This window comes from Panicum virgatum, chromosome 9K (assembly GCF_016808335.1).
Source record: "Panicum virgatum strain AP13 chromosome 9K, P.virgatum_v5, whole genome shotgun sequence".
NCBI classification, from domain to species: domain Eukaryota; kingdom Viridiplantae; phylum Streptophyta; class Magnoliopsida; order Poales; family Poaceae; genus Panicum; species Panicum virgatum.
Genome location: NC_053144.1, coordinates 14,089,870 through 14,100,817, shown reverse-complemented (window position 1 = coordinate 14,100,817; position 10,948 = coordinate 14,089,870). Strand labels below are relative to the sequence as shown.

The 10,948-nt window shown below is 42.2% G+C and overlaps 1 protein-coding gene across 1 annotated transcript; it reads right to left on the bottom strand.

The window, feature by feature from the left end:
- Positions 1-1,489: 1,489 nt before the first annotated feature.
- On the bottom strand, positions 1,490-10,392 carry LOC120650244 (serine/threonine-protein phosphatase BSL2 homolog). Its single transcript, XM_039927284.1, has 21 exons — positions 9,531-10,392; positions 8,559-8,619; positions 8,340-8,418; positions 7,935-8,014; positions 7,763-7,857; positions 7,559-7,658; positions 7,169-7,238; positions 6,527-6,628; positions 6,331-6,412; positions 5,644-5,823; positions 4,765-5,029; positions 4,416-4,656; positions 4,093-4,263; positions 3,602-3,840; positions 3,299-3,383; positions 3,107-3,205; positions 2,815-3,014; positions 2,654-2,729; positions 2,429-2,564; positions 2,214-2,350; positions 1,490-2,126 (listed from the first exon to the last, which is right to left on the bottom strand). The coding sequence occupies exons 1-21, from the start codon at positions 9,925-9,927 to the stop codon at positions 2,040-2,042; spliced, it is 2,982 nt and encodes a 993-aa protein (XP_039783218.1). The 5' UTR covers positions 9,928-10,392; the 3' UTR covers positions 1,490-2,039.
- Positions 10,393-10,948: the final 556 nt, after the last annotated feature.

The following is a 10,948-nucleotide window of genomic DNA, read 5'->3' as shown; positions in this document are numbered from 1 at the left end:
TATTTTATTGTTATTTTTAACAATAAACTGCTTCTGCTAATGAGCATTTCATCTTTGAGAGGATCCTCTCCTTTCGAGCAGAATGGGCTTCACGGTGAACTGGTTCCATACATTGTATTGCAAAGAGTAAAATGCACTGTGCGTATATGAACTTGTAGTGCTGTGTCAAATAGGTCCATAAACTTAGAAACCGGACATCTAGCCCCTCGAACTTGCGAACCCGTTCACCCCAGGTCCAGTCCGGTTTTGCATGGCTTGCATGTCACTGTGCGCCCGGGATTTGCTACAGTAAACCCGGATTTGCTACAGTTACCGCGGTTTTGTTTTTCCTTTTCTAATTTATTTCGGATGAAGATGATTTTTATATGAAAATTGTAGCCCTCGACGAGATCTACAACTTTCTAGTTTTGAGTTTTTTTCATTTGATGAAGTTAAGTTGCCCAAAAAAATTATACAAAAGTACAGCACCATAATAATCGCGTACTTCTGCTTGTCGCACTAGAAAATTAATATATTTTTCTGTTTGTTGTCAAATGAAGACACTTGTATACTAAAATTTTAGTACTCTAAAAGATCTAGATTCTTAGAGTTTTAAGTTTTTATATTTGAAATTGTTAAAATGTCGATAAAACAGTATAAAGCATCATATTAAGTACGCAAAAGACGTTGAGGTTTTATACTATTTTATCAACATCTTAACAACTTTAAATGTAAAAACTTAAAACTATAAGAATCTAGATCTTTTAGAGTACTAAAATTTTAGTATACAAGTGTCTTCATTTGACAACAAACAGAAAAATATATTAATTTTCTAGTGCGACAAGTAGAAGTACGTGATTATTATGGTGCTGTACTTTTGTATAATTTTTTTGGGCAACTTAACTTCATCAAATGAAAAAAAACTCAAAACTAGAAAGTTGTAGATCTCGTCGAGGGCTACAATTTTCATATAAAAATCATCTTCATCCGATGTTGTATCGAAGAGTTATGATTTTTCAAAGATTCAGCCGAAATAAATTAGAAAAGAAAAAACAAAACCGCGGTAACTGTAGCAAATCTAGGTTTACTGTAGCAAATCGCGGGCGCACAGTGCCATGCAAGCCATGCAAAACCGGACTAGACCTGGGGTGAATGGGTTCGCAAGTTCGAGGGGTTAGATGTCCGGTTTCTAAGTTTATGGACCTATTTGACACAACACTATAAGTTCATGTACCCACAGTGTATTTTACTCTATTGCAAATTTTCCTGGGGCAGGGTCGAATTAAGTTCTAAAACGCTGCACCACCCTATTATATATGTAATTAGTAGTCGCCCTGGTACATGTGGTCGCCTCTGTTCATTTGTAAAACCATTGGAAAGCTTGTGTTATTCTATTCTTATTTCACGCTGTCTCATGAAGCATACTAACATGCCAGCACATAAAGTAAGCACATTGTTAGGAGGAACAATGAGCACCAAAGATGGCAAGTAACAGCTCTTTCACCTCTAATAAATCAAACCGCGACCTCCTTTCGCCACCCAAAACTTTAAACACAAAATTGTACACATCAGCATCAGACTGAAATTACATTGAGGTTGGTAGGGCTATTATACACGATAACTGGACTGCGACCCCGCCAGGCAAATCCCTGTGGCAACTCAAAAACACTTTGCAACATGAGGAAAATTCTAGGCCCGGAGAAAGAGAAAGGAAAGAATACCTAGTACAATAACACTATTTCCTTTGCCATTCCAATTGGATGCAAAAAAAACACATCATACACCGCCACCCCCTATCCACCCAGCTGAGTATATACAAGTGAAGCCTCCTAAGGATCTTCTGATGAGTTCTATATGCACTGCTATTTGTGTTCGGTCAAATTAATTGGAGAGCGCTGCCGTAGACAAAGCTCCCTTCTAATAGCTTCATAGTCCGCTCTGATCCCTGTACATCAATATGTGGCTGTGGGCCAGCCTCTCTGCCGAACACAAATGAAAATAGCAAGACCTTCTGACTGAGGCTTCATATGGATCATACCAACCAATGTAAGGCGAATCTACTACATCCAGGCAAGAGAGCCTCGGTCATTAGCTACTGCTTGGGGTCGGCCCCTGGTCGGAGTTGGTGGTCTGTTAGCATTCAGCTCCTGAATTTATTTCACAGGTCATGGTGTTAAGAGGCGGACTGAAGCAAAATTGTTTGGCGAAGGAATAACTCTGCTATTAGTGTTTACCTGCATCCATGTGTCCTCAATATGATCAGGTGATGCCTCGGGTGATGTAATTGCAGGGGGCAAAGGATGAATCAGTTTTGGCACGACCACAAGATCTCTACCCAAAACCAAGATTGCACCAGCATTATTTGCAGTACCTGTGTGTGCATCCATGTCAACAAATTGTATATTGAGCCAAGAGATCCAAAGCAAATCGTCATAAGACAGATTCTCACCGCAATAATTTGTAGCAGAGAAAAGAGTGATCAAGTGGCCTTGAGCAAAGCGCTCAAAGCCATCCATCACACATTCATGTGCTCGTACAATTAACTGAAGGTCATTGTTGTTGCAGAACTCCATAACGCGATCAGGCTGGTAACAACAAAAATGTTATCACAAGAAAATCGAAGGGGCTGAAAGGACAAAAGACATACAAAACATATGGACTGAAAAGCACCAACCCCAAATGTAACAAGACCAGGGCCCCGAGCATTGGGCCTCAGTCCTTCAACACTGTCGTTCTCTGTTGGATCAGACCTGTAAAAACAAGAACAAGATCATGAATTGGAATAAAATAGCCATTATGAAAGGGTGAGCTGGAGGAGTTGCTGAAAATGCTAACCACAGAAGATCCATGAGGACAACCGAGCCAGCTTCCATTGTAATTGGCCTTTGAAGATTCTCAATCTGCTCAACATGGTTGATTGACCGACCAATGCCACCATGCATACAGATGATTTTCTTTTCTATAAGCGCAGCCAAAGGAAGCCAATTGAATAGCCTATTCATTCGATGCCATGTCCAGATACCATCTCTCTCACCCTATTTTTGAGCAAAGAATATCAACATAAGCACACACACAAATAGTAGTAGTAGGTGATTTTGTTAATTGCAGTACACAAAAAGGTAGTTACCATTCGTTCTATACACTCTATTCGGAAACCAAACAAAGCATTGATATCTGCAGCTTCATGATTCCCACGAATCAAATGTACATTTTGAGGATATTCAACCTGAAATACACGGTAGTTTGAATTTACACCTTAACCAGAATACTGCATCAAAATAAGTCTACATAGTTTCAAGACAAGTACACAATATGATACCTTCAATGCAAGTAGAAGTGTAATGGTTTCTAAACTATGCTGGCCACGATCTACATAATCTCCCAAGAATAGATAATCAATGTAACTGCATGTTAAGAAAAACATGAAAAATGAGCTGAAGACACAAAGAGAAGAAAAATCTCCATCCAGAGTCAAGAATACAGGAATGGCATGGGCCAAGAATTCTGTCGTTTAGGCACACTGAATGATAAAAGATCAGTGGCATATAAATAAAATACAAGAATTAACTACTAAAGGTGCCGAAGTGACTCATTTTGGTTATCAAATGAAAGAAACACTTACGCGATGTCTCCTGCAGTCGAAGGAGCACCATATTCATCAAACAGCCTCATTAGGTCTCCAAATTGTCCGTGTAAATCACCAAATATCTTAACAGGAGCTTTAAGCCGCAAAACGCTTGGTTCGCTTGAAAATATTCTCTCAGCACTGTCGCATAGATCTGCAATTTCATTGCAGTCCAAGAAGAATTGCCTTCGGACAGGAGGCTTCCAGCCACGAGGTTTTAACAGAGATGCAATTACCTAGATGTATAGCAGACACATAAAAAAATGGACAGGTGTTTAAGTAACTGACTTTCATCCATCTCAACACCTAACGAGCATTGGAAATTCTAACTCATTAGATGCCACTATAAGGAGTATCAAAGCAATTGATCAGCTAGGATTCTAATCATTTATCACGCAGAAAGCCACAAAACATTTCCTATTTACCTGAACAAGCATTACTTTATTATTCTGTGAAAGTATATTATAATAGTGACAAGGTGAATATACCTTTTTAGGAACACTGTTAATAGACATTTGTCTATCTAGTAGCTTCCTTGCTGCAGTTGCATTCTCTGGGGTGCCATAGCTGACCCTTCTTCCTTCATTTTCGAATTGGTCAATTGATAGCTGTCTGACCATACCACCTAAGGCACCTCCAGTTTCGGCAGCCACCACAACCTGCAAGGTAAAAAATGTTAAAATAAAGTGTGATGCAATCATGCAAATAAATTCTGCTAGGATGGTGATAAAAAGTAGAGACATAGACGGCACTAAATTGCCAAATGAACTATATAAATGGGAAAACAAGATGCAACATGTATTCTACTCACAGCTCTATGATGCAATCGAACTCCAGGTGGAGCTGTCATGTTATTAGAAAGAATACTGTCTGGTTTGATGAGGCTTGAATGTTTGCTGCTTGATGTTGAGTCTGGAGACTGCTCCTTGTCAGGTGAGTGCTCCGTCTCACCATTAACTTGCCTGGCCTTCACAGCAGCTAATGTAGCACTGATTGCCTCCGCCTCTGCTGCTGATGCTTCAACTAAGTAATCCACACCTTTGCTTAATCTCCTGTGTATGGTTTTAAACTCATCATAATGAAATAGCTATTACGAAAATAATATTAACTAGCTCATGAAACAGCACAATACCAAACTCATAAAAAGTAGTTATATGTACCTCTGTCCCTGCAACACGGCGTTCTCGGGGCTGATATCAGTATACATGTCTCCATTTACAGGAGGTGCAACTGGAGTCCCAAGAACTACGGCACCATCAGGACCTGATTCCGTAGATGTTTGTCTTGTTCGTTCTTCGTACCTTCCAGGTGCTCGTCCCGTTTGCAAGTTTGTGGCTGCTGCACTTGCTGCTGCATGATTAGCAGCATTTGTTGTTTCAGCAGCAGCAAGATCCTCAGCCACAAGAAGATCATCAAGAAGTACCCCTACAGTACCAACTCTATGAGGTTAGCAGCCAATAAGAAATGGTGCATCAAACAAAATCATGCAATGCTAGAAAGATTATAAATGCGATCATTACTACTCAAAATGAGAAACTGAACAGTAGAGAATACAGCAAAAGAAGGAAATAAATAATTATGTGAGTTAAACAAAGTTCTCAAGGTGCAGTAACCACTCTATAACACAATATCCACTCAATAGCATGCAACCACCCTAAATAAAGAAAGCGTTAACATGGTTATTTTGGCAATCATTTATTTCAAGAACAGACAATTCATTTACTTATTTTTGTCCAGTGAACTGGATGTGATAAATGGCATCTCATGGAAGAGAGTTGAATAGAAGGATGGTATGTATTAATGTAAACAAGAGCACAAACAATTAGACTCTCAATGTCAAAGAATTGATGACCATGTAAAAGTCAACTCAACAAACTGCACAGTATAATGTTAAATTTATAGTCCATGGTCAATTCACAATAATCTGTTTTTACCAATATACGACAAGTGACTACAGCAATGATTACCAAGCAAAATGAGTGACGTCATCAATGATACTCGACGTCAGATATGAAACATGGAAGAACAAGTTATTTTACCTCCCCGTAAACCTCCATAAATGAATATTAAATCATTAACAGCAGCTGCTGCATGCCTGCACCGTCGTGTAAGCTCAACAGCAGCATCACCGCCTGCCGCATCTGCACTGTATCTTCCCGTTCTGGGAGTTGTAACAACTGACTTTGTGTCGCACCAGACTCCAGCAGCAGTGTCCAGTACTGAAACAAGTTGAATAGCACAAGCTTAAAAAAAATTATTGCCTACAATAGATTGTCACAGTAGGTAGTTAACCTGCTCTAGTAGCTATGTGAATATACATATATAAACAAGGCAAGACAATTGAAATGCTAGCAGGTTTTATCAGTACACGTATTGATAACAGAAAAGAATACAGGACAACGTATTGATATAATTAGCAAGTGGTTTATGAATGAAATGTTTAAAGTAACTAGAGTGGTTAGGATATTCAAGTACATCTAGAATGCAGATATTTTAACAGAAATGGATATACAAAACTAACATCAGGAGATGATCACTAATTTAGATGTGTTTGAAATGAAAATGAACTGAATGAATACGGTGCATGATACTTGATCGAGCTTGGAATGAATGGACTCATTTAATGGCTGTTTCAGTGAATGATGGCAGCACAGTACATTTTTCAGAAGGTACTTCACAACTTGATACATAAAATGTGAGTCACTTCAAGATTTTAAAACCAGAACCTGCAACATTCGAGGAGTCTTCCACCATCCGCCCACCTCCAAGAGCACCTCCCGACACATGAAGTCGTGCATTGACAAAAACCTAATGAATAGCAAATTGCAAGCATTACACAATAACCACAGTGGGGACTTGTAAAATTAACAAGACTGAGAAAAAGTTTCTTATAAAAAATAATAAGAATGAGAAAAAACTTACAGCTGCATGTTGGTATCTGGGTGATGGAGAGACACCAGGGGCAATTGCCCATTCCCAACGCCCATCTCTATGTTTCGCAAGACCATATGCACTTGATAGGGGCTGTAGGTTTTGCAAAACACATATAAAAATAAAACTTGGTACTTAATACCAAATCAGTTAAACTGTCAATAGTGACATTTGACAAATAGACTGCTATATCTAGGTTATAGAACTAGGTGTATTGATTTGTATAAATAACATAATGATCATTGCATACATACAATGGAGCTCTTCTACTATGCTTTTTATTTCAATTCAAGCAAATAGACATATCCATGACATAAATCTTTTCTCCAATGGCAAAAAGGTTGCTACTTGTCAAATCAATTTTTGCGGGATAACTAGGCGTCATGTATAGTTGAGTTAGTTTCCTCTTAATTCAGGTCGACAAGTACAACTTTGGTCATTTCCCATTTGATGTGTCTGCTTCTGTAGCTACTGTTTCATAAAAATTTCCAACTTCAGATGTAGGTGTGACTCTAAATGTTAACAGAACAAAAACTTCGCAGGTATTACTTTCAGATGCACTTATACTAATTACTTAGTAAACAGTAACACTTTTTTCTATGGAGAAGGTTTCAGTAAATATCAATTACGTACCACACTATTCGCATCCCTCCCACCACAAAGTAAGAGGAGACCATCAGAGCGTGCGCTTGCAGTGGCATACCTGAACAACAGCACAACATAGGAAAACAGAGAACATCAAACTAACAATTTACACTAAAAACACTGAATGAACGTGAACTCATCCAGAGGTCGGATCACAAGCTTATTGGCTGGTTAACATGGCCAAAGTAAGCTACCCTGTGCCGTACAAAACAATAGCAGATTGACTTGCAGATATTCTCACAGGGAACTCATAAAGCAACAGGGCTAAGATGGTCAATGCAGTAAAATTCATTGTCATGGAAATATTATGAAGTTTTAAGTCAGTGAGAAAATACATCATTCTTACTCAATTTATAAGTTTCCTAATGGAATACTTACATGCAAGGAGGCGGTCCTTCACCTTCTGGTTCAAGTTTCCTCCATTCATATGGCTTAGCTGCAGTATCAAGAGCCCATACATCTGCTAGAGGTCGCTTCCCTAAAGACATGCAAACAGTTCCAGTAATGACCATTCATGGCATGTCTTAGCACAGGAAAATGATATTTGAAACTTTACAAATGTCTAAGGGGGCAGTGCATTACCATCATTTCCACCAATAGTCAATAAAAATCTCTGCCCAACCAAGGCCATCACATGACCATATCGTGGACCCGGACCAGGTCCTTGTACCACCACTCTGCATATGTGTAACAACCTTAGCAACGATAAAAGACATGCAATTCTAGACTCATGTCAGTGAAGAATGTTAATCACCTGTGCCATCGTGGTCGTTGCTGTGTAAGGTCTAGAACATGAAGATCCTCTGCAGATAAACCGGCAGGGCCAATTCCACCCTGAATTGTAAGAAGAATATAACTGACATGAAATTTCTGCGTCCACCCTCATGAAAACAGTCTCTAACAATCTAAAACTGTAGTTTGCTAGGTGTATCAGGCATCAACTACTGGCTAATGGCTACTTCAACTGAATTTGCTTAGATATGATTGATGCGGTAATAAGGTGGGCGCAAGTTTAAAGAATATGACAAATATTTATACCGCAAAAAGGACAAATATTTGTTTAGAATAATAGGCAAGAGAACTGTTTGTAACAAATAATAAATTTGACACCAACCTAGTCAGCAAAACAATGCAACCAGTAGTAGAAGAAAAGTAATACCTGAATGACCACCATGGTTCCAACTGCAGTTGCCACATGTGCAGCTCTTGGTGAAGGAGGCTCGCCAAGTGGGGTAAGCCTAACACGGTATTGTTGTAGTTAGAAATATTTGAAGATTTCAGAATACTGCCAATGCTACCATAAACGACAAACAACTAAAGCAGCACGCTGAGTTTCTAGATGCAGAAAAAGGTCAAAATCGATATGGTAATACTCTACCTGCTCCACTTGTTTGATGCCACGTCATAACAATGGACGTCTGCTGTTGCGCCAGCAAGACCTGCAATGGAAGATATCAGTGAGGAACTGACCTTTATATTTGGCTGGGAAACAAAATTAGCATTCCACATCAGCAACAGATATCATTCACTTTATTTTGAAGTAAAATGTAAACAACCAGGCAACTAAATTCCCTTTGTACATTGCAGGTAACCTAAAGAACAAATAAGCCTTTAAATTCCTGACCAATGCCAGTCGTGAAACATCGCCATACGCCTTCTAACCTGCCCACCCTATTGAGCTAGGAAACTAGAATAGGCACAAAGTGATAAATTGCACCCTGGATAACAACCAATGTTGCTCCAAGAAAAGTAAATATTCCTTGAAGAGAACCAATCATCATAACCTATAGGCATCCAAAAACTTTAGCTAGTAGTATGATTAAAGCAAACTATCAGGTGGACAACTGCTCAATTTAATCTATACATAAAACAGCATTGCAATCTTTTGTTCCATAAACAATTTTTGACAGAGCAAACAACCAAACAGCACATGAATTCACTGTCTTGGCCACTGAAATTCAATTCAATTCCTTAGAAAAGCTTTAATGCATCCCTACCTGGTTGAATCAGCACCTAAATAGCACGATGGCTTTATATTTACTTGTACTTCGTAAATATGGATGAAACCATCTTACAACTTTCAAGTGCCACTAGATCAGAATGACAGTCCCCACAAATACAACAATAATTTTGGGTAAATAGCTTTAAGCCTGTAAGTCCATGTCAAAAATGAATTTTTGAACTTCATAAACAAGAGAAGCAAAGCTGCTCAAAATACATTGCATCCCAAAATTCAGCCCAGAACAGATCCTAACTGAATTCCAAGCATGCCAAGAGCGGCCCTACCCACGAGACAAGGTAGATTAACGTTCGAAAATCAGAAAGCATAAGCCATAAGATAGAGGCATACGGATCCCCGCGCTCCCAGCAGAAGAGGGCGGCGTGGCAGAGTTCCCTTCGAGCGCGGTGGCGCCACCGAACAGGATCAGCCTCGGTCCGATGTACCCCGGCGTGCCCTCCTCCCCGACGGCCGGTACCGCCGTGAGCGTGTGCCCGCACCGGCAGCCTGGCCCGTCCTCCTTCTTCTCGATCACCGCGTTCACCACCGTGTACCCGGGCGCCGGCCTCGGCCCCGGCCCCGCAGCCGCCGGATTCGGGGCCGCCGCGGGCGTCCCGGGTGTCCCGGGCGTCGACGGCACGGACGACGAGGTCTCGCTCCCCGACCCCGAGCCGGCGGCGCTGGCGGCCGCGGCCGCCGCGTCAGAGTCGGAGTCGGACTCGGTCGTCATGCGCGAGTCCACGTCCATTCCTCAGCAGCTAGCGGCCTCCCCGGGGCACGCTAGGGTTCGCAGGCCCCGAGATCTCGGCACGCGCCGGCGACGAAGGCAGGGACCCCCGCCCTACGACGCGGCCGGCATCGCCGGAACCCTAGATTCCCCCCGGCACCCGGCAGCGCGATTCGCCCGCGTTCCGCCTCGCCCCGCGGCGCCGATCACGAGGGAGGGAGCCAAGGCGAGGAGCGAGCGCCAGGGCAGGAAGAGGCTTCCCCCCGCCTCGGGAATTGCGGTGGAGGAGGGGCAGGGTGGGCCGCTCCGCTCCGGAGGCCGCGGGCAGCGCGCGGTGGGCGAGGAGGGAGCGGGGGAATTCGGGGGATTCGCGGGGGGCGACCTGCAAATCTGGGAGGGAGTGGACGGCCCCCTCGCGTTGGCCTGGCTTGGTTTGGAGTGGAGACGGGGCCGCGACGGGAGGATGGGGACGGGGGAGGACGAGGTGGAAGAGAGAGAGAGAGAGAGAGAGAGAGAGAGAGAGAGAGTGGGGGGAATGGGGGAGGAAAGGAAATTTTAGCAACGTCTTTTTTGGTTTCGCTCGGGGCGGTTTTACCGTTCCGCCCCCCGCGCTTGGCCCGTTTTTTCGAAATGCAGCCCGGCGTGGGCGTCGTGCTGCCGTTGCTGTCGGATAACGCGGCGTCAGAGTGCCAGTTCGTGGTCACGCAAGCCGCAATTGCCTGCTGAGGTGCTGCGAGCGTGATTGCGCAACCCCACTTGCCACGAGGCGGGTTCCATTGGAGGACTAGTATAGCAGTGTAGCACAGTAGTAGTAGTAAGGTTCACAAGAAGTGAGGCTCATTGTGTTTTGAGAATGATTCGCTGATGATGACTTGTCATAAAGAATGTGAAGGAGTTGACGAACTTGTGAGAAGAAGAATGATTCTACATACATCGACCTACTACGTATTTCTTTCTTTTTAAGTCAAGTTAATCATGGTATTATTTTGTCTCAACTCACACAAATTGTATCACGTCGCGTAAGATTCTGTGTTTCAACCTG

Coding starts and splice junctions, on each gene's coding strand:
- LOC120650244 (XM_039927284.1), bottom strand. CDS start 9,927: ATGGACGTGGACTCGCGCATGACGACCGAGTCCGACTCCGACTCTGAC. Junction 6,413..6,526: donor CCAGATACCAACATGCAGCT/GTAAGTTTTTTC, acceptor GCTATTCATTAG/GTTTTTGTCAATGCACGACT. Junction 4,264..4,415: donor TTCGATTGCATCATAGAGCT/GTGAGTAGAATA, acceptor TTTACCTTGCAG/GTTGTGGTGGCTGCCGAAAC.